General features: G+C 53.1%; 3 protein-coding genes across 26 annotated transcripts in view; 1 reads left to right on the top strand and 2 right to left on the bottom strand.

The window, feature by feature from the left end:
• The window catches only part of ANKHD1 (ankyrin repeat and KH domain containing 1), a 122,409-nt gene extending 107,086 nt beyond the window's left edge, over positions 1-15,323 (top strand). For 12 of the 23 annotated variants that reach the window (XM_087760098.1, XM_087760095.1, XM_087760101.1 and 9 more), the window contains 7 exons: positions 95-1,710; positions 6,672-6,866; positions 7,955-8,209; positions 9,565-9,740; positions 10,845-11,009; positions 14,742-14,915; positions 15,103-15,323. In XM_087760098.1, coding sequence (XP_087616224.1) covers positions 95-1,710; positions 6,672-6,866; positions 7,955-8,209; positions 9,565-9,740; positions 10,845-11,009; positions 14,742-14,915; positions 15,103-15,246 — 2,725 coding nt within the window. In that variant the 3' untranslated portion in view covers positions 15,247-15,323. The other 11 variants (XM_087760097.1, XM_087760092.1, XM_087760089.1 and 8 more) reach the window with 11 other exon arrangements.
• Positions 15,324-16,137: 814 nt separating this feature from the next.
• On the bottom strand, positions 16,138-18,033 carry SRA1 (steroid receptor RNA activator 1). 2 transcript variants are annotated; one of them, XM_087760111.1, is made up of 5 exons: positions 17,907-18,033; positions 17,577-17,681; positions 16,902-17,140; positions 16,611-16,719; positions 16,138-16,502 (listed from the first exon to the last, which is right to left on the bottom strand). In XM_087760111.1, the coding sequence occupies exons 1-5, from the start codon at positions 17,929-17,931 to the stop codon at positions 16,309-16,311; spliced, it is 672 nt and encodes a 223-aa protein (XP_087616237.1). In that variant the 5' UTR covers positions 17,932-18,033; the 3' UTR covers positions 16,138-16,308. The 2 variants fall into 2 exon arrangements, with proteins under 2 accessions (XP_087616237.1, XP_087616238.1); XM_087760112.1 differs by lacking the exon at positions 17,577-17,681 and having other exon boundaries at positions 17,907-17,970.
• Positions 18,034-18,106: 73 nt separating this feature from the next.
• APBB3 (amyloid beta precursor protein binding family B member 3) lies at positions 18,107-23,341 on the bottom strand. The gene is made up of 12 exons (XM_087760084.1): positions 23,212-23,341; positions 21,984-22,174; positions 21,621-21,697; positions 21,309-21,366; positions 20,985-21,125; positions 20,471-20,598; positions 20,146-20,260; positions 19,972-20,059; positions 19,706-19,789; positions 19,416-19,531; positions 19,064-19,246; positions 18,107-18,331 (listed from the first exon to the last, which is right to left on the bottom strand). Exons 1-12 carry the CDS (start codon positions 23,258-23,260, stop codon positions 18,107-18,109), a joined length of 1,455 nt encoding a protein of 484 aa, XP_087616210.1. The 5' UTR covers positions 23,261-23,341.
• Between the last annotated feature and the right edge of the window lie 3,103 nt (positions 23,342-26,444).

Raw genomic sequence — 26,444 nt, 5'->3', positions numbered from 1 at the left:
AGACTTACACATCAGTATAAAATTGAGGCTACGGAATGTTGCAGAAAGTGGGGTTTCCTTTTGCAAAAGATAAATATGTTTGTATTTAATCTAGGGGTGGTACAGAGTCAACGCGATACGCAGTGCAACTCATCAATGCCCTTATTCAAGATCCTGCCAAGGAACTGGAAGACTTGATTCCTAAAACTCACATAAGAACACCTGCTTCGAGTACCAAATCAATCCATGCAAACTTTTCATCTGGAGTCAGCACTGCGACTGCTTCAAACAAGAACTCCTTTCCTCTTGGAGCACCGCCCCTAGTCACATCGCAGTCATCAACACTATCTACTTTCCAGCCTACTAACAAATTAAACAAGAATGTCCCAGCGAATGTGCGCTCATCTTTTCCGGTGTCTCTTCCTCTAGCTTATTCTCACCCTCATTTTGCCTTGCTGGCTGCCCAAACTATGCAACAGATCCGGCACCCTCGCTTACCTATGGCCCAATTTGGAGGAACTTTTTCACCTTCACCAAACACTTGGGGACCATTCCCAGTGAGACCAGTTAACCCAGGCAGCACAAACAGCTCTCCAAAGCATAATAGTTCGAGTCGTGTAGGTAGTCAGAATGGAAATATTTTACAGACGGAGTCTCCTGGATTAGCTACTTCTAGTTGTCCCATTACTGTTTCTTCTGTAGCTGCTTCCACCCAACCGCTGTGTGTAACAAGTAATCGGACTCCCTCTTCAGTCAGAAAGCAGTTGTTTGCCTGCGTTCCCAAGACGAGTGCTGCAGCAACAGCAATCTCAACTGTGACGAGCACCAGTAGCACTCTGCCTTCAGCTTCCTCTGCCCCCCCAAACAATGGGCAAGTGCCCACAGCATTTCTGCCATCTAATGCTCCACAAACGCAGAATTCTGCACTTAAAGTGGACTCTTTCTCAGCTGTCTCAGCACCCAAAGAGAAGGTGTCAGCACCAGACCAGCCCGCTGCAAATGTGTGCACGCCATCTTCGGTTGCAAGTAGCTGCAGTATGTCAGCTAGCAGCAACTCAGGAGTCGCTGAAACTCACCCATCGAGCAGCCCTGCACCACTAAATAATGTCCAAGATGAAATACTGCCAACCAGCATGTCAGAGATCAATCCTTCCATGTCGATGCCTTTTTCATCCAGCTCAGAAACTGCTCCTTTAAGCTTAGCGTCACCCAGGTCAGTTGTTGCAGATAATCAGGACAACAGTAACTTACCTCAAGTAGCTGTACCAGCGCCTCGAGTTACTCACAGGATGCAGTCCAGAGGTTCTTTCTATTCAGTGGTACCAAATGCAAACCTCCATCAAGACCCTCAGTCTATTTTTGTTACAAATCAAGTTCCTTTAACACCTTCTCAAGGTCCACCTGCTGCAGTGCAGCTTTCGTCAGCCATGAACGTTATGAACGGTTCTCAGATGCACATTAACCCAGCAAACAAATCATTGCCTCCTACCTTTGGGCCAGCAACGCTCTTCAATCACTTTAGTAGTCTTTTTGATAGCAACCAGGTGCCAGCTAACCAAGGATGGGGAGACTGTCCACTCTCTACCCGAGCAGCAGCTGACCCATCTTTCACTGTTCAGTCTACCTTTCTGAATAACTCTGTGCTAGGACATGTGGAAAACATGCATCCTGACAACTCCAAGGCTCCTGGTTTCAGGCCACCTTCCCAACGGGTTTCGACTAGTCCTGTAGGTAAGTCATGCACTGGACAGAATTCTTTCTCCAACCATTACACTTTGATCATCTCAAACTGGTTGAGAAGTAGTTTAAAAATGACAGAGAATACTCAAGTAACGAGGATGGACTATTTTTTCCAAGTGCTCTTTAAAATGTTGATGACGATTTTTTTCCTCTTTTCTTCAGCTCTTCTAGGATGTTAGGTGTTGGGAACATTGCAGATGTTGCATTGCTTGTCCTCTGTAAGACACAGGAATGTTTCCACCTGTTTGTAAATGAGTTCAGAGGGCATTGATTTTAGCTTTTGGGTTGGAATGGAACATAGGGTTGGGTGATACCAGACCTGAAACAGCGGGGCCAGGGGTCTTGACAGGTTCCAGCTGCAGGAGTGACTGCATACAGTGGTTCAATATTTTATCTGAGACTCTAGCTTGACTCAGTGAGGGTAAACTCCCTGTACTTTTTTTCTCTTGATATGGCGCTGGGATTTTAATAAGCTTATGTTGTGCTTTGGGAAATTGGTGTGCTACTGTGTGGTGTGTTTTATTAGGAAGTTACTGTCCTTCTGCTGTTAAGTATAGCAGTTCAAGCTTATCTGCATTTATTTGAAATGAGTTAGGAACACTTACAGTGAGCTCCCTGCCCTTGCTGTGCTCTGCCTAAAGGATTATTATCATCTTAGTGTTCAAACTATGTTGCAGGCAACGGACTGCACCCATTTGGCTGGAAGAGACCCTCAAGAAATCTAGTCTGTGCCACCCTGTTCTCCATTCTTGCCATAATGGCTTTATGGTGCCTTGAAGCTGGAGAGCCTTGCTTTGAAGTTGTTTTTACCCCTGCAGTGTATGTTAGATATTTGGGCTAACACTTCAGGACTTGAATGCTGGATTGGGACAAGTCAAGTAGTTTGACTTTCAGACTAAAGGAGAAGGGGGCATTTGGAAGACATGGTAGTGAGGAAAGAAGGTTTTCAGCATTCCCATTCCTCTCGGTTGATTTACAAACGTGCAGGACTTCTGAGAACCAGAACACTTCTCTCTGACTATCTTTAACCACAAAACTGGGATGTTTGCTATGACTGCAGTTTTCTTAATAGTTTAATTTGGGCTGTGTAGCTCTGCAAAGTGAGTGAATACCTAGTGCCACGTCCAGTTTCAGTGCAGTAAGCAGAACCAGATATAACTAAGGCTGTGGAAGGTAAAGTAACTGGACCTTGTTCATCAGATAGGTTGCTAATAAAAGAATTGCCAGACCCTCCTCAGCAGAATCCAGAAACATTTTACATTGGCTCAGCTTTTTCTCTGCAGTGCTCTAAACTGGGAGTTGGCTGTTGCTGGAATAATCCCTGGGGAAGGAAGCTTATGGCACATGGGATCTGCTGATTTTTTTGATGATTGCATCCTGCGTATACAAAGATGGCTGACTGGGACTTCCCATAGCAGCAAAAAATTTTGCTGTTCCCTTATGCTAAGTCATCTGTTTGTCATTGGGAAAAATTTCTTGGTCCTTTATCTATCCTTAAATGACTGTAAGTATTTAAAAGGTAGTCTAAATCTGTGTCTTCCCTGAGTTAAAAAGGTTAGGTAGATACTCACATGGTTTACTTTGGGGAGATAAGTGTGAAGTCATTCTCAACTGAAGGACAAAGATATTTGGACAGAACACATTTTTTCTGAGCTAGAATTTGATTACGATATTGCAAAGTGAAGAAAAACTGCAAATAGGTAGATGGGCCGCTAAAAATTCTGCTTGGCAGGAGGTGACTGGTTAGTCAGGTACTTGGTTGATTCATTTAATGTTATTCTACTTAGTACTGCTTTTGATCACCTTTTGTTTCAGAATCTAAATTCTGTCACATGAGGGGGGTGGGGGGTGGTTAGGAGAGCCTGGGGAGAAGGGGATGTTTTGAAGGTGTGATAGTAAGGAAAGCAGCGGGGACGGCTGGCTGAGGGACCTTTCCGATGCCTTCCCTCGGAGCATAAGTGTGGTCCTGTGGTCTGTCCACCCATCTCATTCACTGGCTCTTCCCTGGGTGACAGACCTTTCTGTTCAGCTCAGCCTCTGAGGTGGGTTGAACTGGGGACTACCTTGGCTGTTTCCATAGGGTTTGGTGGCAGGTTTCATGAGATTTTGAGAAGGGGGAAGAAGGGCCAGTCACTGCTGGCTTATGCTTTGGCAGTAGTGCGATGGACCAGGAGCAGTCTGGGCCTTGCCTGGCAATTCAGTATACTTCTGTGTGATGAGAGGGAGTAGTAATGGCCATCAAAGCAGGTGGTCACCAATCCTGAATCTCGACTGTGACTCTACGCTTGACGGAGCAGAGGTTTGTCTTTTGTGCCTGTCCTGCACAGTTGGGCTGTGGCAAATTTTTCCACAAATCAACAACTCTTGGTGATCACCTCTAAGCTGATCTGGTGGAGATTTAATATAATTAGATTGTGCACTAAACCAGCTTCTTAACAAGTTGTCACCTCAGGGTGGAGTTTGGGTACTCAGCTTTTCCTGTTCATGGATAAGCTCAGTTGCAGCTCTAGTTTTCTCTGATTCACCAGCCCCTTTGCGGCATAGATACATGTGCAGATCTCCTCACCGGCTGTGGATCTGTTCTGGAAATGGCCTTTTGTCTCACTTGTGTCTTTAGATCTCTTGTCCTAGCAGCTTGCAGATCGAGGGCAGACTTAGCCCAACCATTTGGGGAGGCTGTGGAGAAGACCAAAAGAAGTCTATTTGTTACTTTTCCTCTGCATTTTAAGAAGGGGTTTGAGACCTTGCTCACATGGCATTAAAAGGTATCACAAACTTGAAATTTGCCACCTTAGGAAGCAGCACATGAGTATGAAGTTGCATGAGATGGCTGGGCTCCCTGTTTTACATGGAGTGACGAAGTGTTGCGTGTGGCTATTTCCCTAAAGGTGGAGGTAGCCCTTGCAGTAACTGGAGGGCTTTGATAAACTGAATTTTGAGCAGAGTTTTTGAGATTGATACACCCGTCTTGAAAGCTCAGTTACGCTTTCAGAGCATGATGAAGAGTTTGAATTCATGGCCCAAGTAACTGCAGAGTATAGTATTGCAAAAGGTTTTAGTGTTACAAAACCTGATTTTGTTGGTAAGTACATGAATAGGAAACTCATTACTGAAATCAGGATTCTGTAAGTCGTTGTCCACAGAAGCCATTTTTAAAATTGAGCAAAGGTTTTCTTAATCCACTTTTATGAAAGGCAAGATAATGATAAAAAGTGTTCTTTACAACCTGAAAACTGACTACTCTGTTGAACTTCTGCGTGTCTGGCTGTCACACTTCCTTCAGGCTGTACAAAATATGCAGCAGTGATGAAATGGTCTTGGCTGTACAGTCATTGCACTTTGAAAGCTGTGTACCCATCCTACCAAGCCTTCAAAAGACACAGCTGGGCATCTCTCTTCTGCAGAAGAGCTATTTTTGTCATAATCTCTGCCTTGTTCTTCGTTAAGGAAACCAGCATTCCCCATGGGCAGCAGCAGCTCTGTTACCCCTCCTGTATGGGGCAGAGACTTGGGATCTTCAGCAGTTTGTCAGCCAGCTGGCAACTTGTTTTTGATGTGTGGTGGAATCGGTCACCATAGGGGCCTTTTGACTACCTCTGAGTTGACTTTTGTGGATGGAGGCTTAGCAAGAGTGTCCCATCAGTACCTCCGTGGCAGATGCACAGGGAGGGATCTCAGCTGGAGGTGTTGCAATCTGCTTACAGCTAAGCTTCGTGCTGGAGGCCAGTCTGCAGCTGTGCAGGCATTAGCATCCTCCTCATAGCGATGGAGTCTTGCACTTTGTGCTGTGACAAATCCGGAAAGATTGTCCTCCCAATGCTCAGGTTCCCTCATCTGAGCACCCCATGTTCTGTTGGTGGTGGTGATTTATTTCCCTTGTCTGTAATGGAGTCTTCTCTTTTTTAACCTTTGGGGTAGGGCTAGTGAGAAAAATACCTCTTTCAAATCCAGTGAGTCATTTCTGTCAATGTCAGCAGGTTGGATCTGGCACTTCTAGAATCAGTAAATCAGGTTGACGTGGTTGATAATATTGGGGGGAAAAGACCTGGCTTTCAGGAACGTATCCAGGCGATGAAAGATGCACCTCTAGTCTATGACCTAAGGTATTGCCTGTCACCACTGCTGTTTGCAGACTGCTGTGGTCTAAGTAGATACAACCTTCAACCTTGCTCTGCAGCAATGTAGGCTGGTCCTGGTTGTGGTCATTTTCAACTGTTTAAATAGTTTTCAAACTAGTCTTGTTTAATAGGCCCTTGAAACTAAACCCAAAACTCAGGTGAACGTATGGCCATGCCCATTTCTGATTTCAGGTAATAATGTGTGATGAGAGCTTTTACAACATTTTGGAAAAGTACTTAAAAGCTTTAGCTTATTAAAAAACTGCAATTCCCCCTTGCTAATAATTTTCGTGGGACTTTGAACTTTCTCTCCATCTCTCCCTTCCTCTCATGCATCCCTGTAGAAAGCAGTCCCCTTGCCTGTTGTGCTGTGCATCATCAGCCCTGTTTCTCTGGGCACAGCATTCTCTGACCGATCTATATGTTAATGTACCTATAGGATGGCAAAAACCATACTGCAGTGAACTACTTCCCTGGTGTCGGATTCCCCTGGGACTTTCACAGAGCCCTGTATCCCTGTTTGACTTGTGTGGCTTTTCTGTAAACAAAGATCCTTGCCACTCCCAGCTTTCCTTTTTTGCCCTCCCTCTAAGATCATTTCATTTCAGTGACCAAAGGGATGGCTGTTTTTGTTAAAACTTCAGGCCAAAACAGTGGACAAAAATGCCTTCTGTTGGTTTCTAAGGGAGAATCGTGCACCTGTAAAATGAACTTACCATGTGCAGATACCCCTGAAGGTGACGAGATGCTTTATATTTGGAGCACTAGGTCTCTCTGGTGCTTTGAAGCAGGTTCCCAAAGAGAGATATTTAATCAAATTTATGTTTATTTCAGGCTTACCCTCTCTAGATCCATCCAACAGCTCTACAACTTCTTCTTCAGGTCCTTTGACAGGCTTTTCAGCAAACATACAAGGAGCACGGGTTTACCTTCAAGGGCCAGCGCCTGTTGGGACTCCCAGCTTTAACAGACAGCATTTTTCACCACATCCTTGGACAAGCGCAACAAATTCATGTAGGAACTTCATGGGTCTGTCTTAGTTAACTATAAATTCATAGCTATTGTCTTTAGTAGATTTGTAACTTTAGAGGAAATTACCCAGCGATGCACAAAATGCTTTCCAATTGCTTTTAGCAGCTGTGAGGATGGCGTGCAAATCCCAAGCTGTACTATTTTGTGTTTTTTCCCATGTAAAATGCCACTAGTTCTGGTAACAATACTAAAGGCATATTTGGGCAAAAAATCTGTCATCATAGGCTCTGAGAGGAGAGGGTATGAAGCTGTGGGGGAGTGGAGGTAATTATACCAAGCTAAAGATTCCCCTCTAAACAGTATGAGTGTAATATTAGGTGAAAATGTCATGTTTGCTATGGTTTGAAGTTATACTTGCCTTTTTAAAAAAAAAATAAAAAAAAAAAAAATTTGGGATTCTGGAATTATTTCATGTTACTTAAAATGTTCCAAAATCTTTAAGCATCATCCAAGGTAACAGTGGGTTTTCCTCCTAATGGGAAGAACATGGAAGTAGCTTTACAGAAAATATGGGTCTTTGATTCAGAATCTTAAGTGAAGAGGCTTTTCATGTCACTTCATGAACTTTATTGCCACTCTGAGCTTAAGAACCAAAATGTTTAAATGAGTGCTCAAAGGAAGTTGGATTTCCCAAGAAGAGTCAGTGACGCTTCTGAAGTTGGTGGGACTTATGCTCTTACATTACACATGTGGCTTTGGGAAGCTGTCTAATTTCTCTTCTGCTGGAAGTAGTAGATACCAAAACCAGGCTGTTTATATATTTATGGTATTTTGGCTGATATTTTCACCTCTTTCTGAAACTCTTCCATGTTTCTTATTCTTTCTTGTAACTAATGTAGATGTATTGCTATGTTATGAGAATATCACATGATTCTGATGGCTGAAAGCATTTGTGTTATAATGTTGATTTTAGAGTTAAAATAAACTCTGAACAGAATTTCTGTGTAAGACTTGTAGAATGCTTGCCAAAAAAGCCTTTAAAACCTTTTTATCATTTGCTTTGAGGTAATATTGGGGGGATAGCATTTATGCTTGCTAGCTTGTGTGCTTTGTGTGTAATTAAACAAGAGAAATACTCTTTTCAGCAGGTGAATCTCCTATTCCATCAGTTTCCTCAGGATCATCTTCACCCCTTTCAGCTGCTTCTGCACCTTCTAATTTGGGCCAGCCAAAAACGGGTAATGCCAATCAAGATCGAAAGGTACCCCCTCCCATTGGGACAGAAAGGCTTGCTAGAATTCGACAGGGAGGATCTGTCACTCCTACGCCCTTAGGAACCAACTTCACAGCTCCTGTCGGTCATAGCGGTATTTGGTCCTTTGGAGTTAACAGTGTATCTGGTAAGTCTGTTGTACGGCCTAGGGTAGCCTAAAGAAGCTTCTGGGGCCTTTCAGAAGTACTACATTTGAAGAGAAAGTTGGGGAGGAGGAATAAAGTTCCACAGTCTGTAATCAACTTTCATGTAGTACATCCTGAAGGGAAAACTCACGTCAGTGGTGGGAGAGTGCCTATCAATGAAAGTGCTGTGGTTTTCTCTAATGTAGGTAGTTCTCACCCAGCCTAGATTATCTGTCAGTGTACACTTGTAAACCCTGAGAACAGTTCAGAAATTTCATATCAAGTCTATTGAATGATAGAGAATTTAAAAAGTAAACAACTTTTATCTGTTAAGGGGGGGATCCATTTCCAAGTCTGACCCTTGGCCTAAAAGGGCAACTGTCTCCGGTCCAAGTTTCTAGCTTGTTTTCCATTAACATTTTGAAATGTTAGTTGTGGTACAGCTAATGCATCCAGAAACACACAGTTGTGGATGCTGATTTTTTGCATTGATCTCCTCATGACTCTTGAATAGTATGGGGTAACTCCTAGGCAGCCCCAGTTTCAAAAGAATGACTTTGAAACAGCTGAAGTTTTACATTCAGTTTCCTGATAGTTTGAGGTTCTTGTGGAAAGGAAGAGCTGCAGCATTTGAGGTGTAAAGTGTTTCCATTGGTAACTTTAAAGACAAATGTTTAATAGTCCTGTATTTGTTAAATTTTCAGTGAAGCCCTCCATACTTTGGTTAACTTAGTGTCTCAGCATTGCTGTGTTTCTTCAAGAAAAGCTTGTATGTGCTCACAGACAATGCTTGGAGGTTTATTGGATCCTAGCTGTTCTGCTGTGGACACCTGAAACTTGCCATTACTAGTAGTCCACATTATCTCCACACTTGTCTGGAGGATCAAGATGAATGTACATGTAGAAGGCATGTGCCTGGTCAAACTTTCCTGGCCTCACCAGTCTCTCTTCTTTCCCTATTTTTGGCCCTGTCGTACGCATAACTTTTTTCTGTGTTCCTATGGTACATGGGAGGATGTGGGAGCTGGAGGAAAAGAAAGTGTGTGTGTGTGTGTGTGTGTAGCCAGCCTTATATAGTGTTGCCTGCTGCAGCTTCCCTGTGAGAGGCCTTGATGCTACAGATAAGACGTGTGTGTTTGCATTGTCTGTAATGGGTTAGCCTAAAAACTGCAAGTATCTTCCTGCTTTGCGTAGGCTGTGGCAGGTCTGCCTTTGCTCAGAGCAGAGCCCTGAGATACCTCTGTGGCTGTGTGTTTTCAGCAAGCATTTGGATGTCTGTAGGTGTGTGCAGCTGCTGAATTCTACTCCAGAGTGTCTTCAATGAATTGTAATCAGCCATTTTCAATCTTCTTTCCAGAAGGCTTGTCAGGTTGGTCTCAGCCTGTCATGGGAAATCATCCAATGCATCAGCAGCTGTCGGACCCGGGCACATTTTCTCAGCATCAGCCAATGGAGAGAGATGATTCTGGAATAGTGGCTCCCTCAAATATTTTCCACCAACCTATGCCAAATAGTTTTGTGGATTTTTCTAAAGTAAGTTACAGAGGGTTGGATTTAGTCTATGAAATGACTGTTTACACTCTATGTGTGTGCCTCTTCTACTGTTGCTTGCTGCACCTAGTCCTGAACTTCCTTTCATCCTAGTACTGACTAGAAAAGGTGCCCAAGCCTGGTGGCGCATTTAAACAAAACCAGAATTTGTAGATTGCCGATGTTGTCTTGTGAAGTAGCTGAATGCCTCCATTGCTCTCTAGTGTTTCCTTTCTCAGATGCTCAGTTGCTTGGAAATCAGCTCTTGAGGCTGATTAAAGGTTTGCTTAATGCTTTCAGTACAAATCATGCCTGTGAATACTACATGCCTTTCTTAAGGAAGCGGCAGGATGAGAGGACCGCCTGTAAGTCTGTGCCCGTATGTTAACACTGGAAAGTAGCTTGAGGCAGACAGATGTAGCCAAGCCATAGTCAGCCACCACTGGAGGTGATGGTCCAGGGTGATGTGCTCAACAGCAGACCTGCTTACAGCATGTTTCAGAAGTAGCTGTAGCATGTGCTCTTGGGATCTTCTAAATTGCAGAGCAGCAATCATTCAAACACGGGAAAGAAATCTCATAATTGCAAAAAGCTGCTCTATAACTTGCTCTTTCTGAACTGGGAGAATATTTTAGATGGCCATTAGTAATTTATAGAAAATCTTCAACTCAGAGTCTTGTAGGCTCAAGCTGTATTACAGGCTTTGCTGAAATGCAGCTCCTGGCTGCAGCCCTGTGTGCACGAAGGTTATCGTGTGCTGCAGAGGTGAGAGGAGGGAGCACTGAGATCACTTTGTAGAGCTGCTGTGTCTGGCTTTGTGGGGTGATCTGAAAGCACTGTGCAGAGGCTCCTGCATACTGGGGAGGTGTAATTTCAGAAAAGTGGGTAAACTGACTTGAATCTCAAGCTCTGAAGAGTCACTGTATTCCATACTCTGCCTAGGTGTGCAGTGATGCTTCGTTTCCTCACAGTGCTGAGATATTTGCCAGTAGGTGAATGTTACGTATGGATGTGAACTGTCTCTGTCGTCTTGGCAGATGTGGTACTATGGTCATCCTTCACAACCAGTGCCGCCTTCACTGACAATGCTTTCTCTTTTTCCCTCAGGGCCTACCGATTTCCATGTACGGTGGCACTCTAATACCCTCACACCCTCAGCTAGCAGATGGCCCAGGAGGCCCCCTCTTTAATGGGCTCCATACTCCAGATCCTGCCTGGAATCCCATGATCAAAGTTGTCCAGAACTCAACAGAATGTACTGATGCTCAGCAGGTAGTGTGGCTGCCTTTTTCCACCTTTGCTTTTTATGGTGTTGTGCTTTGTTTTGTTTTTCTTCATTTTTGGATAGGTGACATTTTTTTCAGTTCTTTGATCCTAGAATTGAGATCATTTGCATGACTTTTCCCCTAAAGTGTATGTGCGTTTATAAAAAATATATGGCACCATCTGTACCAAACCTTTCAGGTAAAATAAGCAGCATTTCAAGACTGCTCAGCCAGGTAATCGACTTTGTTATAAGCGAGAGGGTTTATATTCATACTCAGCATCTTGCAGGTTGTCAGTTAAACCTTGGCCAGAGCTGAAGAGGGCTCCCAGCCTTTGGACAGTCCGTTTGTATGTTAGGGGGAAGCCTTAAGCTTTCCCTCTAGTGGTTAAACACTCTGTTAAAGGAACCTTTATTTGTTTTCATAATAGACTTGTCTTTTTATTTCTTGCTGTAGATTTGGCCTGGCACCTGGGCACCTCACATTGGAAACATGCATCTCAAGTACGTCAACTGATTTAAGGGGGTCTATCCTTTTTTAGCCTTGTTTGGGAATCTTTATGATCTTGAAGAACCCTGGGGATTTTTTAATGTGCCTAACTAAGCAATTTTCTGTGGGCTGTAACAATGGAAACTTGATCGCCCGTTGTATAAGAACAAATTGATTTACCTATACAAACTGATTCTGTTCTCTAGTTAGTTTAGCCATTTTGAACTTTAAAATCAGATTAAACTAGTGCTTTTGGCTAAACACTACTGAACACTCCTTGTATGCAGCAGAGAACTAGCTATTACATGATTTCAACCTTTTAGGGTGGTAAATACATGTATAATTGTTTACATACTTAAAAGGAAAAGCTGAGTAAATTTCATGTCGTATAGTGGCTCTACTTTATGTAGCCTGTATTATGTGAAATATTTACCTGAATATTCAATAAAAGGCAAACAGTATTTATAGGTTGTGTGTGAGAATTTTGGAAGAGGCTATATGTTGTTGTCATCGGAAGCTGCTGCCGTGCCCAGTGATGCATCTTTTCAGTGTCACCTAATTAGCAAGTGGATACAGTCAGCGTTTGGGGTGGAGGGTTTTGATATGCAGTCGTCTGTGATACGAGGTCTGCTCAGTTGTTCCCCCTGCCAGTTGTTAGCCCTTTTTTTTTTTTCATGTGAACACAGTTGTGCATTACTTTTTCCTACTGGTTTAGTTCTGCTGCTTCTAGCACTCTTTTCCCAGATGGGTTCCTTGAGAGATCAGGTTTTGTTCAGGGACTGGAAATAAGGGCTGAGTTGACAATGTGGCAGCTGATGGCATCTTAATTTGCAGAAGGTAAATAGGTAGCTCATAGGTAAATGCAGGGTTTCTTCACCTGACTCGCTGTGACCAGCTGCTAGCAGATCTTAGGAAAGCGGAGACCACTTCCCACTAGAGAAAAATGTCATATATACAATTCTAAGCTTCTTGTAACTCTTTAAATCTGGTAAAAGCTCCTCAAGTCCTTTCTGTGAGGAAGAAGGGGATTTTTGCAGACTGCTTAAGGTGAATATCCATTCTCTACCCAGGTGCAGAAGTTCTCCTCTTTCTGAACTTGGACTATGTTTATTTCTGCTTTTGTTCAGTGGCAATGCAGTAACTACACTGAATATTTGGTCCATTCCTCAAGCAGGTGATGACAGTGCATGTAGTGTCCAATCTAATGGACCACTTTCTGTGGTCTCTCAGACCAGATGGAGACTTCTCCACCTTCTCTGGACAAATCCTTACATGCAGCAGCAAAGTTTCCCCAGGAAAAGCATGAGGAAGGAGTACTGAAAACCCAAAGTGCACAAGCAATATCAGAGTACTGCAGGCAAATAGGCCTCGAAATGCTACTGGATGATCTATTCAGATATTCTTCCTAGTATTTCAGGAAGAAATGCAAAAAAACATTGAACTGCTGCTGCTCCCCCATAGTGCAAACACCAAAGGAGAAATACTTGTGTTAAGAGTAATTGTATTGAAAACAAATGGTATTGTAGTGCAATAGGTGTTTGCTCTTGGAGTGAGTTGCAGGTGAGGGGTGGGGCCTTAGGCCCCTCCCCCACCCCACCCATGTGGGCTCCATGGCTGCAATGGGCACAGCCACCTCCTCCTGCCCCATCCCGGGGAGCCACCATCTCCCTATCCCGGAGGGCTACAGCTCTACACCAGGTGGCACAGTCTTACCACACCAGGGGGTAAGAACCAGCATGGGGATGGGGTTGTCCTTTGAATGGAATGGTGGCCTCAGCTGCCCCATCCCTGCCTAATTTAGGCAGCTCCTTCCTGAGCGGGTCCCTTCCTGGGATCTCCACCTTGCAGCTTGGTCCTTAGGGGCATGGGCACCTGCTCTGGGCGCCAGATCCTGGCAGGCCCATGGGGTGGTGGCTTCCCTGGCAGCCGAGAGCTGGAGTGGAAAAGGGAACCCCAAAACTTTGTAGGCAGATACTGCTACAAGTTAGGGCCATCATTGCCCTGTGGTACCGGGGGGAGCAGGCAGAGGCAGTGCCTGGGGCTTGCACCACTGGGGAATGGGCTGCCAGCAGTGCCGCTGGGGTGGTGGATGCAGTGCTGGTCCCTCGGGGGTAGGTCATGCCCAGGCATGGCTAGCTGGAGCTGGGGGAGGTGCAGGGGGCTAGGGCAAGAAGTCTGCTCCCACCTGAGTTCACCAGCCCTTGGGGAAGGTACTGGGTGGCACGGCTCCTTCTAGAGGTGTACCCTAGGCCTGCCCTCTTGCCCCCTTCCAACCCTGTGCCAAAACCCCTGGTTCAGCTGTCAAGCAGGTCCTTTTCTTTTCTGTCTGTCCTCAGGGTAGTGCGTGCCCCATCCCTGAGCTGGACACCTTTCGGTTGAGCCACAGACACCCACCCTGTGGGCGGTGGCTCCATTGTGTGCCTCTGATAAGTTTACCTGGGGCTGGGGAGCCAGGCCTGGGGCAGGCATGGGTTGCGTAATGCGTTTGTGGTGCTGGGAAGGGCCTGGCCGGCACAGGAGCCCTGAGCTTGCTGCTGCCCTGGGCTGTGCTCGCTGCTGGAGCCTGGCAGGGAACTGGCGCTCAGCTGCAGGGACAGCTGGGCAGGGGAAGGCAAGCCTGGACCTGGTGTGGAGCACAGGCATGACATGCAGGCTGGCGTGACCTTGGGGATCTCTGGCAGGCGCTTGGGGCGTGGGGGGAGGCAGCGTGTGCCCACACCCAGCAGGCTGGCACACTGGAGGAGGTGTCTCATCAAACCCATGCGTTGTCCTTGTGCAGGGCACAGCTGGGTGGCCCGCTGGCTGAGCTGATGGGAACAGGTCCCTGGGTACAGCTCCCCATGGTGCCAATGGCAGGGCACCCAGCCTTTGCTGTTTGATAGCTGCAGGGAGCCTCCCCTGGTCAGGGTGTGCTGGGGACCTGTGCCAAGCGCCGCAGGGCTGGTCCTGCCTTCCAGGCAGCACAGGGGCTGCCAACAGGGCACCCACATCAAGGCTGGACCCCCTGTGCTGTGCCCTGGCAGAGCTCCAGGAGCCTCAAGGGGAGGAACAACGTGGGGAAGAGCTGCTGGGCAGGATGGGTGTCACAGTCTGCCATGTGGGAAGCCCTACAGTCGCTCCAGAGCCAGCTGTGTCCCTGAGCTGTGGCCAAGCACTGGGTCCCACCTCCTGCTCTGCGCTCAGGCCATGGTGCTTAGATACAGGGGCGGCCAGGGGTCGGCAGTGCCTGACAGCCCCCTGCTTTTGGCAGGTACCCGCATCATCTACGACCGCAAATTCCTGCTGGAGTGCAAGAATTCACCCGTGGCCAGGACCCCTCCCTGCTGCCTGCCCCAGATCCCCGGTGTCACATCCCTGGCCCAGTCCAGCCTCGTCAAGCTGGAGGAGCTCAAGGAGCGGAATGAGAGCGAAGAAGCCATGCCAGGTGAGCAGTCCAGGCACACAGCCCCTGCCTAAGCACTGCCGGGGAGCATGGGGCTCCTGCCTGGCCCCAAGGGCAAGGGGAAATCCCAGCTCAGCCCTGATTCCAGCTCTTGCCCCCTTTGCCTGCATGTTTCTCCCAAGGCAGCCCCATCCTAACCCTGGCCCTGTGTCCCTCTATACCCTTGCAGATCAAGACCAGTTTGAGATGGACATCTGAGTTTCCAGCTCCCTGTCTCCAGGCCGTGGCTGGGCCTGTTCCTGGGCCTCGTGGAGGTGCTGGCACTGTGACCAGCTGGCTGCAGCCCTCTCTGATGCTGGGGATGGATGTGTGACACCTCAGGCTCTAGCACAACTGGCTGGTGCAACTGCCTAGGAGCTCATGCTTGATCAATAAACACCATGAAACCCCTGTGCTGACCTGGTGCATCTCTATATTGGGGCTCAGCTGGGTTGTCAGAGCTGTGGGGAGGGGAGCTAAGAGGAGCTGAGCAGCATCAGGAGCCCTTTGAGGGTGTGGAGACTCTCCCTCCTGCACCGGCAGGCTGGCGGTGGTGAATGCAGGGCCTTAGCATCTGCTCCAAGGCTTGGGGTACCACATGCAGCCTGCCCCAGCTGTGCTGGGGGCAGCTGGTGAGGCCTTCCTGCAAGCATGGCAGGGAGCAGCACAGTGCAGTCTGCTTGCTGTCCAGGGTAAACATTAACACCCTTGGCCTTCCTGACCTGGGGGGATCACTAGCACTGTGATGTTTCTCCCTGGATCTCCCTGTCCCCGAGGCCACCCAGGTCGCTCGTGTCCCAGACTTTGGTCCGAGCTGTGCCAGGACAGGCAGGACCCCAGGTGGGAGCACAGGTTGTAGCTGCAGCACAAACCCTGCCTGTGGGAGGCTGCTCTGGGCTGGTGGCAGGTCGGCCTCCCCACTCAGCCTAGAACTCCTTAGGGGCAGTCTCCTCCTGCAGAAGAGCTGGGTGATGTGCCTGCTGCTGTAGGTCCCCCCCCACTGCCAAAGGCAAGGCCAGAGGGGGCCAGGCTTTGCCAGCCAGCACAGCAGGGAAATGCATCGCTGCCCACTCAGCCTGGGTCATGCTGGGGGTGCTGCCATGGGGATTCCTTCTCTTCATGTCTTGTGGGCTGGGAATACCCTGTGAGGGCAAGAGCCCCTTAGCCCTGGGAGAGAACCAGGACCCGCCTGGTGCCAGAATCCCACAGCAGGCTGTGGCCAGGGGCAGGTTAGTGCTGTTTATTAAACATCATGTAGTGAATCACCACTAAAATGTCGCAATGATTAAAATCCCCTTTTCCTGGGCAAGGACTGGAATGCAGAGGCGGCCCTTCTCCTGCTGGTGGCCCTGGGCACAGGCTGCCCTGCTCACAGTCTGCAGCCCCGTCCCTGGCATCAGGGATGCTCCTGGCCAGGCCCGGCCTCGGCACTGCCATCCGTCGCTGCAACCAGCTCTGCAGTAGGCAGGCTTCTTGTCTCGGCGATCAGGCGCTTGACACCCACCAGCCACTGGCTCACCTCATTCACATGGTCCACCATAAGCGAGCGGTGGATCTCGTCAGCTGCATCCCAGCGCTGTTGTTGGAGCTCTGCCAGGAAAGGGGAACCTATCAGTGGTGTATGGTCATCCTTCCTGTGGGTGGCCCCTGCCCAGTGGCCTGGTGCTAGCCCAGATGCAGCCCCCACTTGCCCCTCACCTTGCACCAGGAGGTTCATCCTCTTCCTCACTGGGGCCGACAACTTCCCCTGAGCCCATGCATCCTCCAGCACTGTCAGCCGCCGCCCAATGTCGTCGCACACTTGTTTCTGAAAGCAGAGTTGGGCTGGAGGGGGGGAACCTGACCCCCACCACCTCTGGGGCACCCCCAGGGCAGGGGTGGCTCTCCTCGCCCCACAGGCATCAAGGGAACAGGCAGCCCCTGCCTGCTGTCCCTCCTGTGCCCCTGCAGAGCATGGGGCAGAGGTGGAGGAAGGGGCTGAGGCCTCACCTGCACCGTGGGGCGGCAGGCAGCGAGGGCCTCCCTCAGCGGGACGAGGATGGCGTCGGCAGGCAGGCTGCACTCCTCTGGGCCGTGCTCCTCCGGGCCTGCCGCAGCGCTTGGCCTCCTGCTCTCTGCCCGCGGGGCCGGGCTGATGGTCCCGAGGGGGGGTGGCCCTGGCGCTCGGCGGGGCAGCGCTGTGGAGGCAGCAGAGGCAGCAGGGGCACTGGCCAGGTCTGGAGGAGCACCTGCAGAGAACAGGTACCGGCACAGAGCCCCATCAGCCCCGGGGACACCAGCCGGGCACCGGGAGCTGCACCCTTGTCACCCCCATCAAGCAGGCACAGCAGGAGGCGGGGGCTCAGGCCCCAGGACCCCCCGCCCATGATGCCCCTCTGCCTGCACAGGGCTGGCGCTGCTGTGCCGGCATTGTCTGGCCTCTGCACGCCCAGGGCCAGGAGCGAGGGCAGGAGATGGGGCAGGGAGAGCCAGATCCAACGCCCAGGCCGGGCTGTGATTCCCACCGGATCCAAGCGGGAAGAGGGACCCGGACCCGCAGAGGAGAGGAGAGGCCCCTGCGACGCCGCCAGCCCGGGGGCTGCGCTGGGTCCCGGCTTCCCCCGGAGCAGCCCCCGGCTGGGCAGCAGTGAAGCAGGGTGGGCCGGGGGTTTTGTGGGTGCTGACCTGGGGGAGCCCGGCGGGTGAGCGGGGTTCGCCTGGGCCCCCCAGCCTGCGCCTGCAGCCCGTAGGAGAACTGGGGGGGGTCGTTCCAGCCACGCTCCTGGTTCCCTGCGGCAGCAAAAGGGCACGGTGAGACCCCGGAGGGGGACCAAGGGGACACCCCCCCCGGACACGGGCTCCCCCTCCCCGGACACAGCCTTCCCGGGGCTCCCCACACCCAAACCCGCCCCCCCCGACCCCTACACCGGCCCCGGCTCCCCCCCTCCCTCCCCACACAGACCCCCGGCCCCCCGCCATCCCCGCCGGACCGGAAGTTCACCCGCTCCCCCTCACCCGGTTTCACGTAGAGCTCCGCCATCCCGCCACGTCACGCCCGGCCCTGCCCCTTCCGTGCGATGGGGCGGGGCGGGGCGGGGCTGGAGGGGGCGGGGATTTCCCTCTCCCCGCCCCGCCGGGGAGAGCGGGGCCGGGGCCGGGGACCAGGGGCGGGGCCTCCGGCCCCGGCCCCGGCCCCCGGCCCCGGCCCCGGCCCCCTATGGGGTATGGAGGAGGGCCCGCCTGAGGCGGAAGGCCTCCAGGAAGGAGAAGAGCCCCCGCTTGCGGGCACTGGCCCCCGCCGCCCCTCCGCTGCCCCCGCTCGCCTTGGCCGCCCCACTGGCAGTGTCCCCCGAGGCCGCCGGCCCGGCCCAGCCCCGGCTTGTCGTACCCTTCACCTTAGCCCCCGGTGCAGCAGCCACCAGGCACTTCTGGTACTGCACCTGCAGGGACACCAGGGAGAGAGCGTGGCATCACTGTGGGGTGTCACACGCAGTGTGGCGTGGCCGTGGGGTTGGATGCAACATGGCCGTGGGGTCAGACACATCACGGTGTGGCTGTGGGGTGGGACGCAACATGGTGCCACGATGGGGTGGGATGCAACACAGCGTCACCATGGGGTCAGACACATCATGGTGTGGCTGTGGGGTCGGACACAAAGTGACATCACCGTGGGGTTGGACGCAACATGGTGTGGCCGTGGGGTGGGACACTACACGGTTGGACACGACATGGCATACCATGGGTAGGGACACAACACAGCGTGGCTGTGGGATCACGTGCAATGTGTGACCATGGGGTGGGATGCAACACAGCATCACTGTGAGGCTGGACACAACATGGCACCAGAAACAACACTGCATGCCTGTGGGGTCACATGCAACATGGTGTGGTCATAGGGTGGGACAAAACATAGCATCACCCTGGGGTCAGACACAACATGGTGTGGCACAACACGGCATCCCTGTGGGGTTAGAACAACCCAACACGGCATGGCTGTGGGTTGGACACGACACCATGGGGTCAACTTCCTCCTGCCCCTGCCACCCTCCTCAGGGCTGGGCATCCCACCCAGCCCCCCAGCTTTCCACTCCCCAGCTCTTGCCTCCTCCTCCAGGTGTCCCAGAGGGCTGGGAAGCTGGGGTGACTGGGGAAGATGCCCCATGCCTGCTTACCATGCAGGCTGCCTGCACCGCCTCCGAGATGGTGCCAGCGTCGGGCTCACACCAGAAGGCTGCGCACTGGAAGCGTCGCCCTGTGTCCACGATGAGTGCAAAGGTGTGGGCGTCCCGGCCCACCCCCAGGAAGGTCACATACCGCACCTGGCACTCCCAGATGTGCGCTGCCTCCTCGTCCTCCTGCGGGGACCCCATGGGCCTATCGATGCCTGGCCACACCCCAGGCGGCCCTGCCACCCCCACCAGGTCCCCTCTGCCAGGAGGCTGGGAACCCCATGGGGGTTCCCTGTCCCACCCTGGTGGCAGCAGGGTGCCCACTTCGGCTGGAGCCCCCCGTCCCCCTCCCCACCTGTGTGGGGTGCACCTTCATGGCTGTGTCGGACACGTGGATGAGAGAGGGCGTCCAGCGCTCCCGCCCGGGTCCCCTCATCAGCTTCTCAATGGCCTCGTTCAGCACATCCATCCCTGGGTGCGGGAGACTCCATACCATTGGCTCTTGCCCCAGCTGCCAGCAGGCAGGGTGCTGCCAGCTGGCCCCACAGGCAGGGACCACCCAGCGCCAGGGCACAGCTGCTCAGCTGCCCCACAGCAAGGGGTTCTCGGTTGTCCCCCAGCTGCAGCAGGGCCAGCGGTGCTTACCCACGGCCCTGGGCACGGGCAGGCTGCCGATGTACAATGCCTCATAGGTCTGCATTGACCGCCTCACCGCTTCCAGGATATCCACTGCCAGGACAGGAGAGGTAGGGGGTACCTCCCCCCGTGTCCCCCCCATGTCCCCCCCTGTGTCCCCAAGGACCCCAGGAACACAGCCAGGCAGGCCAAAGGGCTCTGGCCGCTGGGCATCCCACTGCCCGAGGGCAGACTGTGGGCAGGGGGAGCAGACAGCTGTGCCAGGGGGATGGTACCTTGCAGCGGCAGGTCCTCAGTGGAGATGGGCTCCAGCATGGTGCCGTGTCGCAGCCCGCTGCTTGCTACAGCTCGCTCAGCCACGATCTGCAAGAGACAGGGGTCCCAGTGCCTCCGCTCACCCCCAAGACCCCTGGACCATGCCCACACCTGCCAGGGGCCCCGCATCCCACCTTGGAGCACATTTCATGCAGGGCCTTGGCGATGCCTTTGGCGGGCACGTTGCAGTGGAAAACGTGACACTTGAGGATGCAGGTGTCCTTGTCACTGGCCACGAAAGCAAAGTCTCTACAAGGCCACGAGCAAGACAGTGAGACCCCAGCAGAGGAAGCCTCCCCTTCCCATGCTGCCCCCTGGCTCCGTGCCCCCTTACCTGTCCCTGCAGCCGTGGTGGCAGTCAGGGAGGAAGGAGAGGAGACAGGTTACTGCTGGGGTGCCTTCCCCCTGCAGCGGGCAGAGCTGCCCTGCAGCCCCCAGCTCTGCCCTGGCCCCCAGCACCTGCCGTTGTTGCAGCCAACGCCCCAGACGCGGATGTTGAGGATGGGCTGGTGGTGGATAAGGCTGCGGTCGAGGGGGTCCACGAGACTCATGGTGTCTTTCTTCAGGATCATCACCAGGTCCTGGCCCTGCAGAGGGTCAGCGGCTTCCTCAGCCTGGCAGATGGCCTGGGTGTCCACAGCACGCAGCCCACGTGTAGGGACAACCCCGTCCCCCCAGCCTATTCAGCCCCAAGCATGGGGACAGCCCTGTCCCGTTCCCCCAGCCCTCCCCAGGTAGCATTAGTGTGTGTGGGGACAGCCCACCCAGGCACCCCTGGCACTGCCCCTAAAGGACAGCCCTGTCAGATCCACCTGTCCCACCACGTGGATGCCCTATATGGAGAGAGTTGACTCTGCCACTGGCACTGGTCCCTTACACCCCCAGGCACGGTCCCTGTCAGTGGGGACAGCCAGCCTCAGCAGCAGTGCCCTGGGGTGGGACCTTGCTTGGCAGCACCACCCCAGGCTCTCACCTCGCCCCGGTTCTCCGCAGAGCCCTGGCCCTTGCTGTTGGAGAGCTGCTGGATGCAGTTGTTGACAGCGATGCTGCTCTTGCCGGGTGCCAGGTCCTCCTCAGGGATCTCCACCCAGCCCAGCGAGCGCACAGCAAAGCACTGAGCAGAGACACATGGAGCTTCAGTGCCCAGCCAGCACAGCCACCCCTATCCCATGCCCCTCACTGTGCTGGTGTGGTCACCCCTGCTCTTGCTCCCATCCCTGTCCTTGCTGGCTGCTGCCTGCCCCTCCTCTGCCAGCCCTAGCCCACAATGCTGCAGTGAAGCTCCCAGGTGCGGTACCTTGGAGCCAGGCTCAGCGTTGTGCTGGAAGTCATCTCCGTGCCAGGGCAGTGAGGTCCTGTGGAGGGACAGGGTGGTGGGGGAACGGCTCCCACTTGGCAGCACAGACCTGGGACACCCAGGGAAGAAGCAGGATGCCCTGGCACTGGCAGACCCCCATACCACCAGCTGGGAAGCATCCCATGGAGGTGACCAGCGTGATCCTGTTGGCTCCAACATGTGGGCCTGCTCTGGTGGGGGCACTGGGGCCCAGCACAGTGGTCAAGGGTCAGTGGTGCCCCACAAACCAGCAGAGTGGGTGGGCAGCCCTACCTCCGAGACAGCGAAGCCATGGGGCTGGGAATGGGCCTGTCCTTTGCCGAGTGCTTCACCGTGGAGACCTGGCAGTCCTGGGAGAGAAGAGGAAAGGGGTGAGGGCAGCAAGAGAGGCTGTCAGGACGCACCAGGTAGGAGACCTCCCTTCCAGGACAGCAGAGCCTGAGCTTGCAGGCATCCCATGTAGCCAGGATGAGGCCAACACGGGGTCTGCTGGAGCCTTTCAAGGGGCTTAACCCTGGCAAGGAATGGGCTGCTCCAAGGGGAGGCTGGAGCAGTGATGCCCAGAGGGCCCTTCAGCAGGATCATGTCGGGGGTGGGATCCAACACAAGTCCTCAACCCCCGCCCACATCCCATACCATTCCCTGGAGTGTCTCCTCTCCATCAGCCTCCGGGCGCCCTCCTGGACTGGTGGTGCGTGCTGGGTGCTGCCATTGCGTTGTGCCGGTCGGCACATGCCAGTAGTAGGTACCCAGAGAGTCACAGATTTTCCTCCAGCCTGGGGGGAGGTCAGGGTCTGTCTCCAGGCTCTGGTCACTCCAGAGGTTGTCTGTGCAGAGGGAGAATGTGAGGCAAGGGAGGGGAAGGTCCCTCAGCTGCAGGGCACCCTGAGAAGTGAGCAGCTTCACCCACCAGCGAAAGGGTCCTGTGGTGGCCTCTGGGTGCACAGCTGGGCACATGGCCCAGGAGAGAAGCATGGCGGGGGAAGGCTTGGCGCAACGCCAGAGAGGCTGCGGTAGTGGTGGACCCCAGGCACATGATCAGTGCAGGCAGCTGCCTCACTGGCTCCCAGAGGGATGGGATGACCTCGGCAGGGGCACAGAGAGTATGGGCAGCCTGAGCCTGCCAGGGAAGGCATCCTGCAGGGGTGACCGGGCAGGGCCCGGGGCTGCCAGCCCAGAGCTCCTATTGCCAGCATGTGGTCCCCAGCCCTCTGCCAAGACCCCAGGATGCCTGAGACTGGCTTCTTCCCAGCTTGGCTAAGGAAAAGGGGTTGGGGACAGACCCCTCCCCCCCCCCCTCCCCCCCCCGGGTCTGGGAGGAGGAAAGCACCCACGGAGAGTTGCAGCTAGGAGCAGTAGATTAACCCCCCTCTTCCTTGCACCCTGAGCCCTGGAGAGGTCACGGAAATGAGCTCGTGGTGCAGCAGAGCAGCGAGGTCTGCTCCTGAGAATGCAGCCCAAAATCCACAGGGCTCGGCGCAACCCTCGTGGGTGCTCATCCCCCAAGGCTGCGCTGCCGCGGGGCCGGGCGCTCTGCGATGGGCCGCCGCTCCGCCTGCCGCGCCCCGCGGGACCCCCGACCCTCGGGAGGGTGGGGACGGGTGCTGGGGGTTCCCCCCGCGACCTTGGGAGGGGCGGGGAGGCGGCGGCGCCGGGCCGGGCGCCCAGCACAGGCCGCCGCGGGCCTCGGTCAGCACCGCGGACAGCGCCGGGGCGCGGCCGCCGCTCCAGCCCGCGGGCACGGGCACGGGCAGCGCCTCGGCCCGGCCCCCGACCCCGACCCGCACCGGCTCCGGCCCCAGCCCCGGCCCCGAACCCCAGCCCCGGCCCCCAGAGCGCGGCCCCGCCCGCCGGCGCGGCTGACCGTCGCAGTTGACGAGGACGATGGCCAGCATGTAGTCCTTGCCCAGCATGGCCCCGGCGCCCGCCCCGGCGCGGCCACCCCGACCCGCCGCCTCCCCAGGCCCGGACCCAGCGGCGGCTGCGGCGGGAAGGGCGGGGCGGGGGGGCGGGGCCGGGCCGGGGCGGGCGGCCGAGCAGACGGGCGGGAGGCGGGCGGGGGCGAGAGGGGCTGCCCGGGGACGGGACGGGGTGCGCGGGGACGGGAAGGACCGAAGCGGCGGGTGGGTGTGAGCCGGAGCCGGAGCCGTAGGGCGCGGCAGACGTCTTGGCGGTGTTGGGGAAGGAGATGGTGTGTTTGGGTGCCTGGCGGGGTTGCCGGAGGCCAGAGGGGTGGTGAGGTCCTTCGAGTGCTGCGGTGCAGAGAATGGGACACTGGAGTGGGGAAGAGGCATTTGGGGGCAGGAAAAGAGGTTTCTGAGTGCAGTAGCAGGACCATGTCAGCCCTTGTGCTCTTAGGTTCATTCCCTTCCCCTTCACGCACCCTTTGGTTTTCTCCATTCCCCTCCCTTTCCCCACAGATCATCCTTATTCTTCTCCATCCATGCTTATTCCATGTTCATTCTCTCCCATGCATGCTCAGGTCCTCCCATTTCCCTCCGCCTCCGGTCCAGCCTCCTTCAGTCAGTACTGAAGACACCTAAACTTGTATGCTGGTCATCTTCCCCTTCTCACCAGAGGCTGAGAGCTTTGCATCTCCAGTTTGAGAATTCTGTTTTCCATGCTACCCTGATTTGACAATCCTTGTTGTTGCTCGGTACCCGGGGACAAGCTCTGGAGACATTTGTTGTACACCTCAATTCCTCCATGGAGCCCCCGCCATGTGCTGCTAGGGACAAAGTCCTTCCAAGCTACAGGTGCCTGATGACATATTCCAAGGTGGTTTGCTGTCTGTGGCATGTCTGGACAGTCCATCATGGCCTCTTAACCCTTCCTTCTTCAGAGCCAGAAGCTAGTAGTCCTGGATGTAGCCTGTGTCCTTTAGAGCCTCGCATGCCACCTCAGCTGCCCTGCTTCTTTCAACACATAGTTGTCCACAGAGCTTGCAGTTTATGGAAGTGCAAAATGAATTTTCCATGCCTGTTCCCTCACTTTCTATGAGGCATTGACTCTTTGCTCGGCCTCATTCATGCACTCCATAGGCTAACATGCCCCTAATTTTGTGAGACACCCTTCCGTCCTAGACACATTTTAACCTTGCTCATGTCTTCGCCTAAGAAACACACTAGCTGCGTAATCCAACTTTGTAGTCATCCACAATCATTTCTGCAGTTACAAAAATGTATCTGTTGGCATCTGCTTTTTTGGCTACAAGATATTTCTTCTGCATCTGTCTGGAGCTAGTGGGATTTCTGAGACCCCCCATTCAAGCACTGTGTCCTTGGGACATGTTTTGCCTAACTCTAACATTTACCCAACCCAAAAAACCATGAACAAGGGAAGCTCATGTTTCCCTGCGTTCATACATGTCTGAAGTGATGGGAGCCAGAGGGGGTTGCAGGCCTTACCTTGACACCTGCTTTACCCAAACCAAGTGATGCTTCCTCTTTTTCCAGTGCCCAGGAGTGAGCTAACCCCTAACAGGAACAAGTTTACTGTGACTTGTAACACTGTGGTATCCTCTGCTGCACGTGTCTCCTTGTCCTTAGTTCAACATGCATTTCGCTTCCAAAAACCAAGCTTGGCTTATCAGATGCAAGGCAGCAACACCAACATGAACTGTTCCCTCTCCTCTTCCAGCTCAGCAAAGCCCACTAAGGTGACTTGCTGAAGGCAATTCTGTCTCCTGGCAATGTCATGAAGCTTAAGGGCAATGAAGGCCTACAGTGATGTAAAACTTTTAGTTATGGTGGGATACAGAGGAGGGAGATTTTGGGGATGGTGCAGAGCAGAACCTAGGGATGCATGAAACTTCATATGGGATGTTTAGGGGACTAGATGTAGGAAGGGGAAAGGGAGGGATCAGGGAAGGAACAAGCATGGGAAAAACAGCAAGAAAAGGGCGGAAAGGGTTAGGTGGCATGTAAGCAGTGGTAGGCACGCTTGCCTGCCTGAGCGCCTTGTTTCATCACTGCAGTTTGTCCTATACTCTTATTAAATCTCATTTCTTTTGTGTGACTGCGCTCCCCGTTATGAGCCTGTCTTTTTAACCAGCTGGTGAACTTCAGACTGGACCAGCTGCTCAGTAGGACAGGCGATCTTGATGCCCAAGTACAACAAAGCCATGTAGAGTCCGAGGGACCTGAGGGTCTGAGTGCTGGCCAACAGAGATCCATGCTCAGAGTCTGCAAGTGTGCATGCACACACGCATGGGTGGTTGGCCACCTTCTGGGTGGACCATCCAGTGCACAGGACAGGCAAGAAGACACTAAGCAAGGTTTCGCCAGGTGCCTCTTGGCAGAACCAGGGATGGGCCATGCCCTGGTTCTTACAATTCACCAGCCTCAGCTACCTCTAAGGTAAAACCCCTATAGCCATGGCTTAAATTGATGGTCTGCTGCCTGAGTTACTTGCCATGTGATGTGTCCTGACTTTTTTAATGCTTGTGGGTAAACCTACAACCAGGGGTCTCCATTTTAGATGTCTGTGGCTTGTTACTTTAATGTCTGGGCTTGGGGTGGGCTGGAGAGCTGGAGGGTATGATCCTCTGTCTAATAAGAAATCCATTGCCAAAACCAAACAAATTGACTCAAGTCCTTAGCATTGGAAAAATATATTTTTGGATGTCAGTGTAGTGGAAAAGAGGGCTGCTGTCTCTGAGGAACCCCAGCAAGTGGGGCATTACGCAGCTTATGTACCTCCTTGGGAATGTGGCAAATGAGGCCAAATGAGCAGGGTAGCCTTTCCATCAGCTTGGAGGTAAATATTACCCTAAGAAGCTTTATCTTTCATCGCTAATGATTTTAATGTCTTGCTGAACTTTTTTCAGCTTCCTTGTATATTCACTCACAGGAATGGCTAGGAGCCATTTCGAGCTGCATGAAAACCCACATGTACAGGGTAGGTGATGTGGTGGTTGATGGAAGGGTGTGCCCATGGTTCCATGCCCACATAGCACAGTGCAAGCTAGCATCACATTCACAACCAGATTCTCGCTGGCCCCACTTCTTACAGGCCACCAAGCCTGGCTTGGCGATGGGACTCGTCGTGCTGCCTGCAATCCTGCATCAACCCCAGCAGTGATGCTCTGCTGGGAGC

This window comes from Nipponia nippon, unplaced genomic scaffold, assembly GCF_047370975.1.
Source record: "Nipponia nippon isolate SJK-2023a ecotype South Korea unplaced genomic scaffold, ASM4737097v1 scaffold_21, whole genome shotgun sequence".
Taxonomy (NCBI): domain Eukaryota; kingdom Metazoa; phylum Chordata; class Aves; order Pelecaniformes; family Threskiornithidae; genus Nipponia; species Nipponia nippon.
The sequence above is the reverse complement of the archived record's forward strand: the minus strand, read 5'-3'. Positions and strand labels throughout refer to the sequence as shown.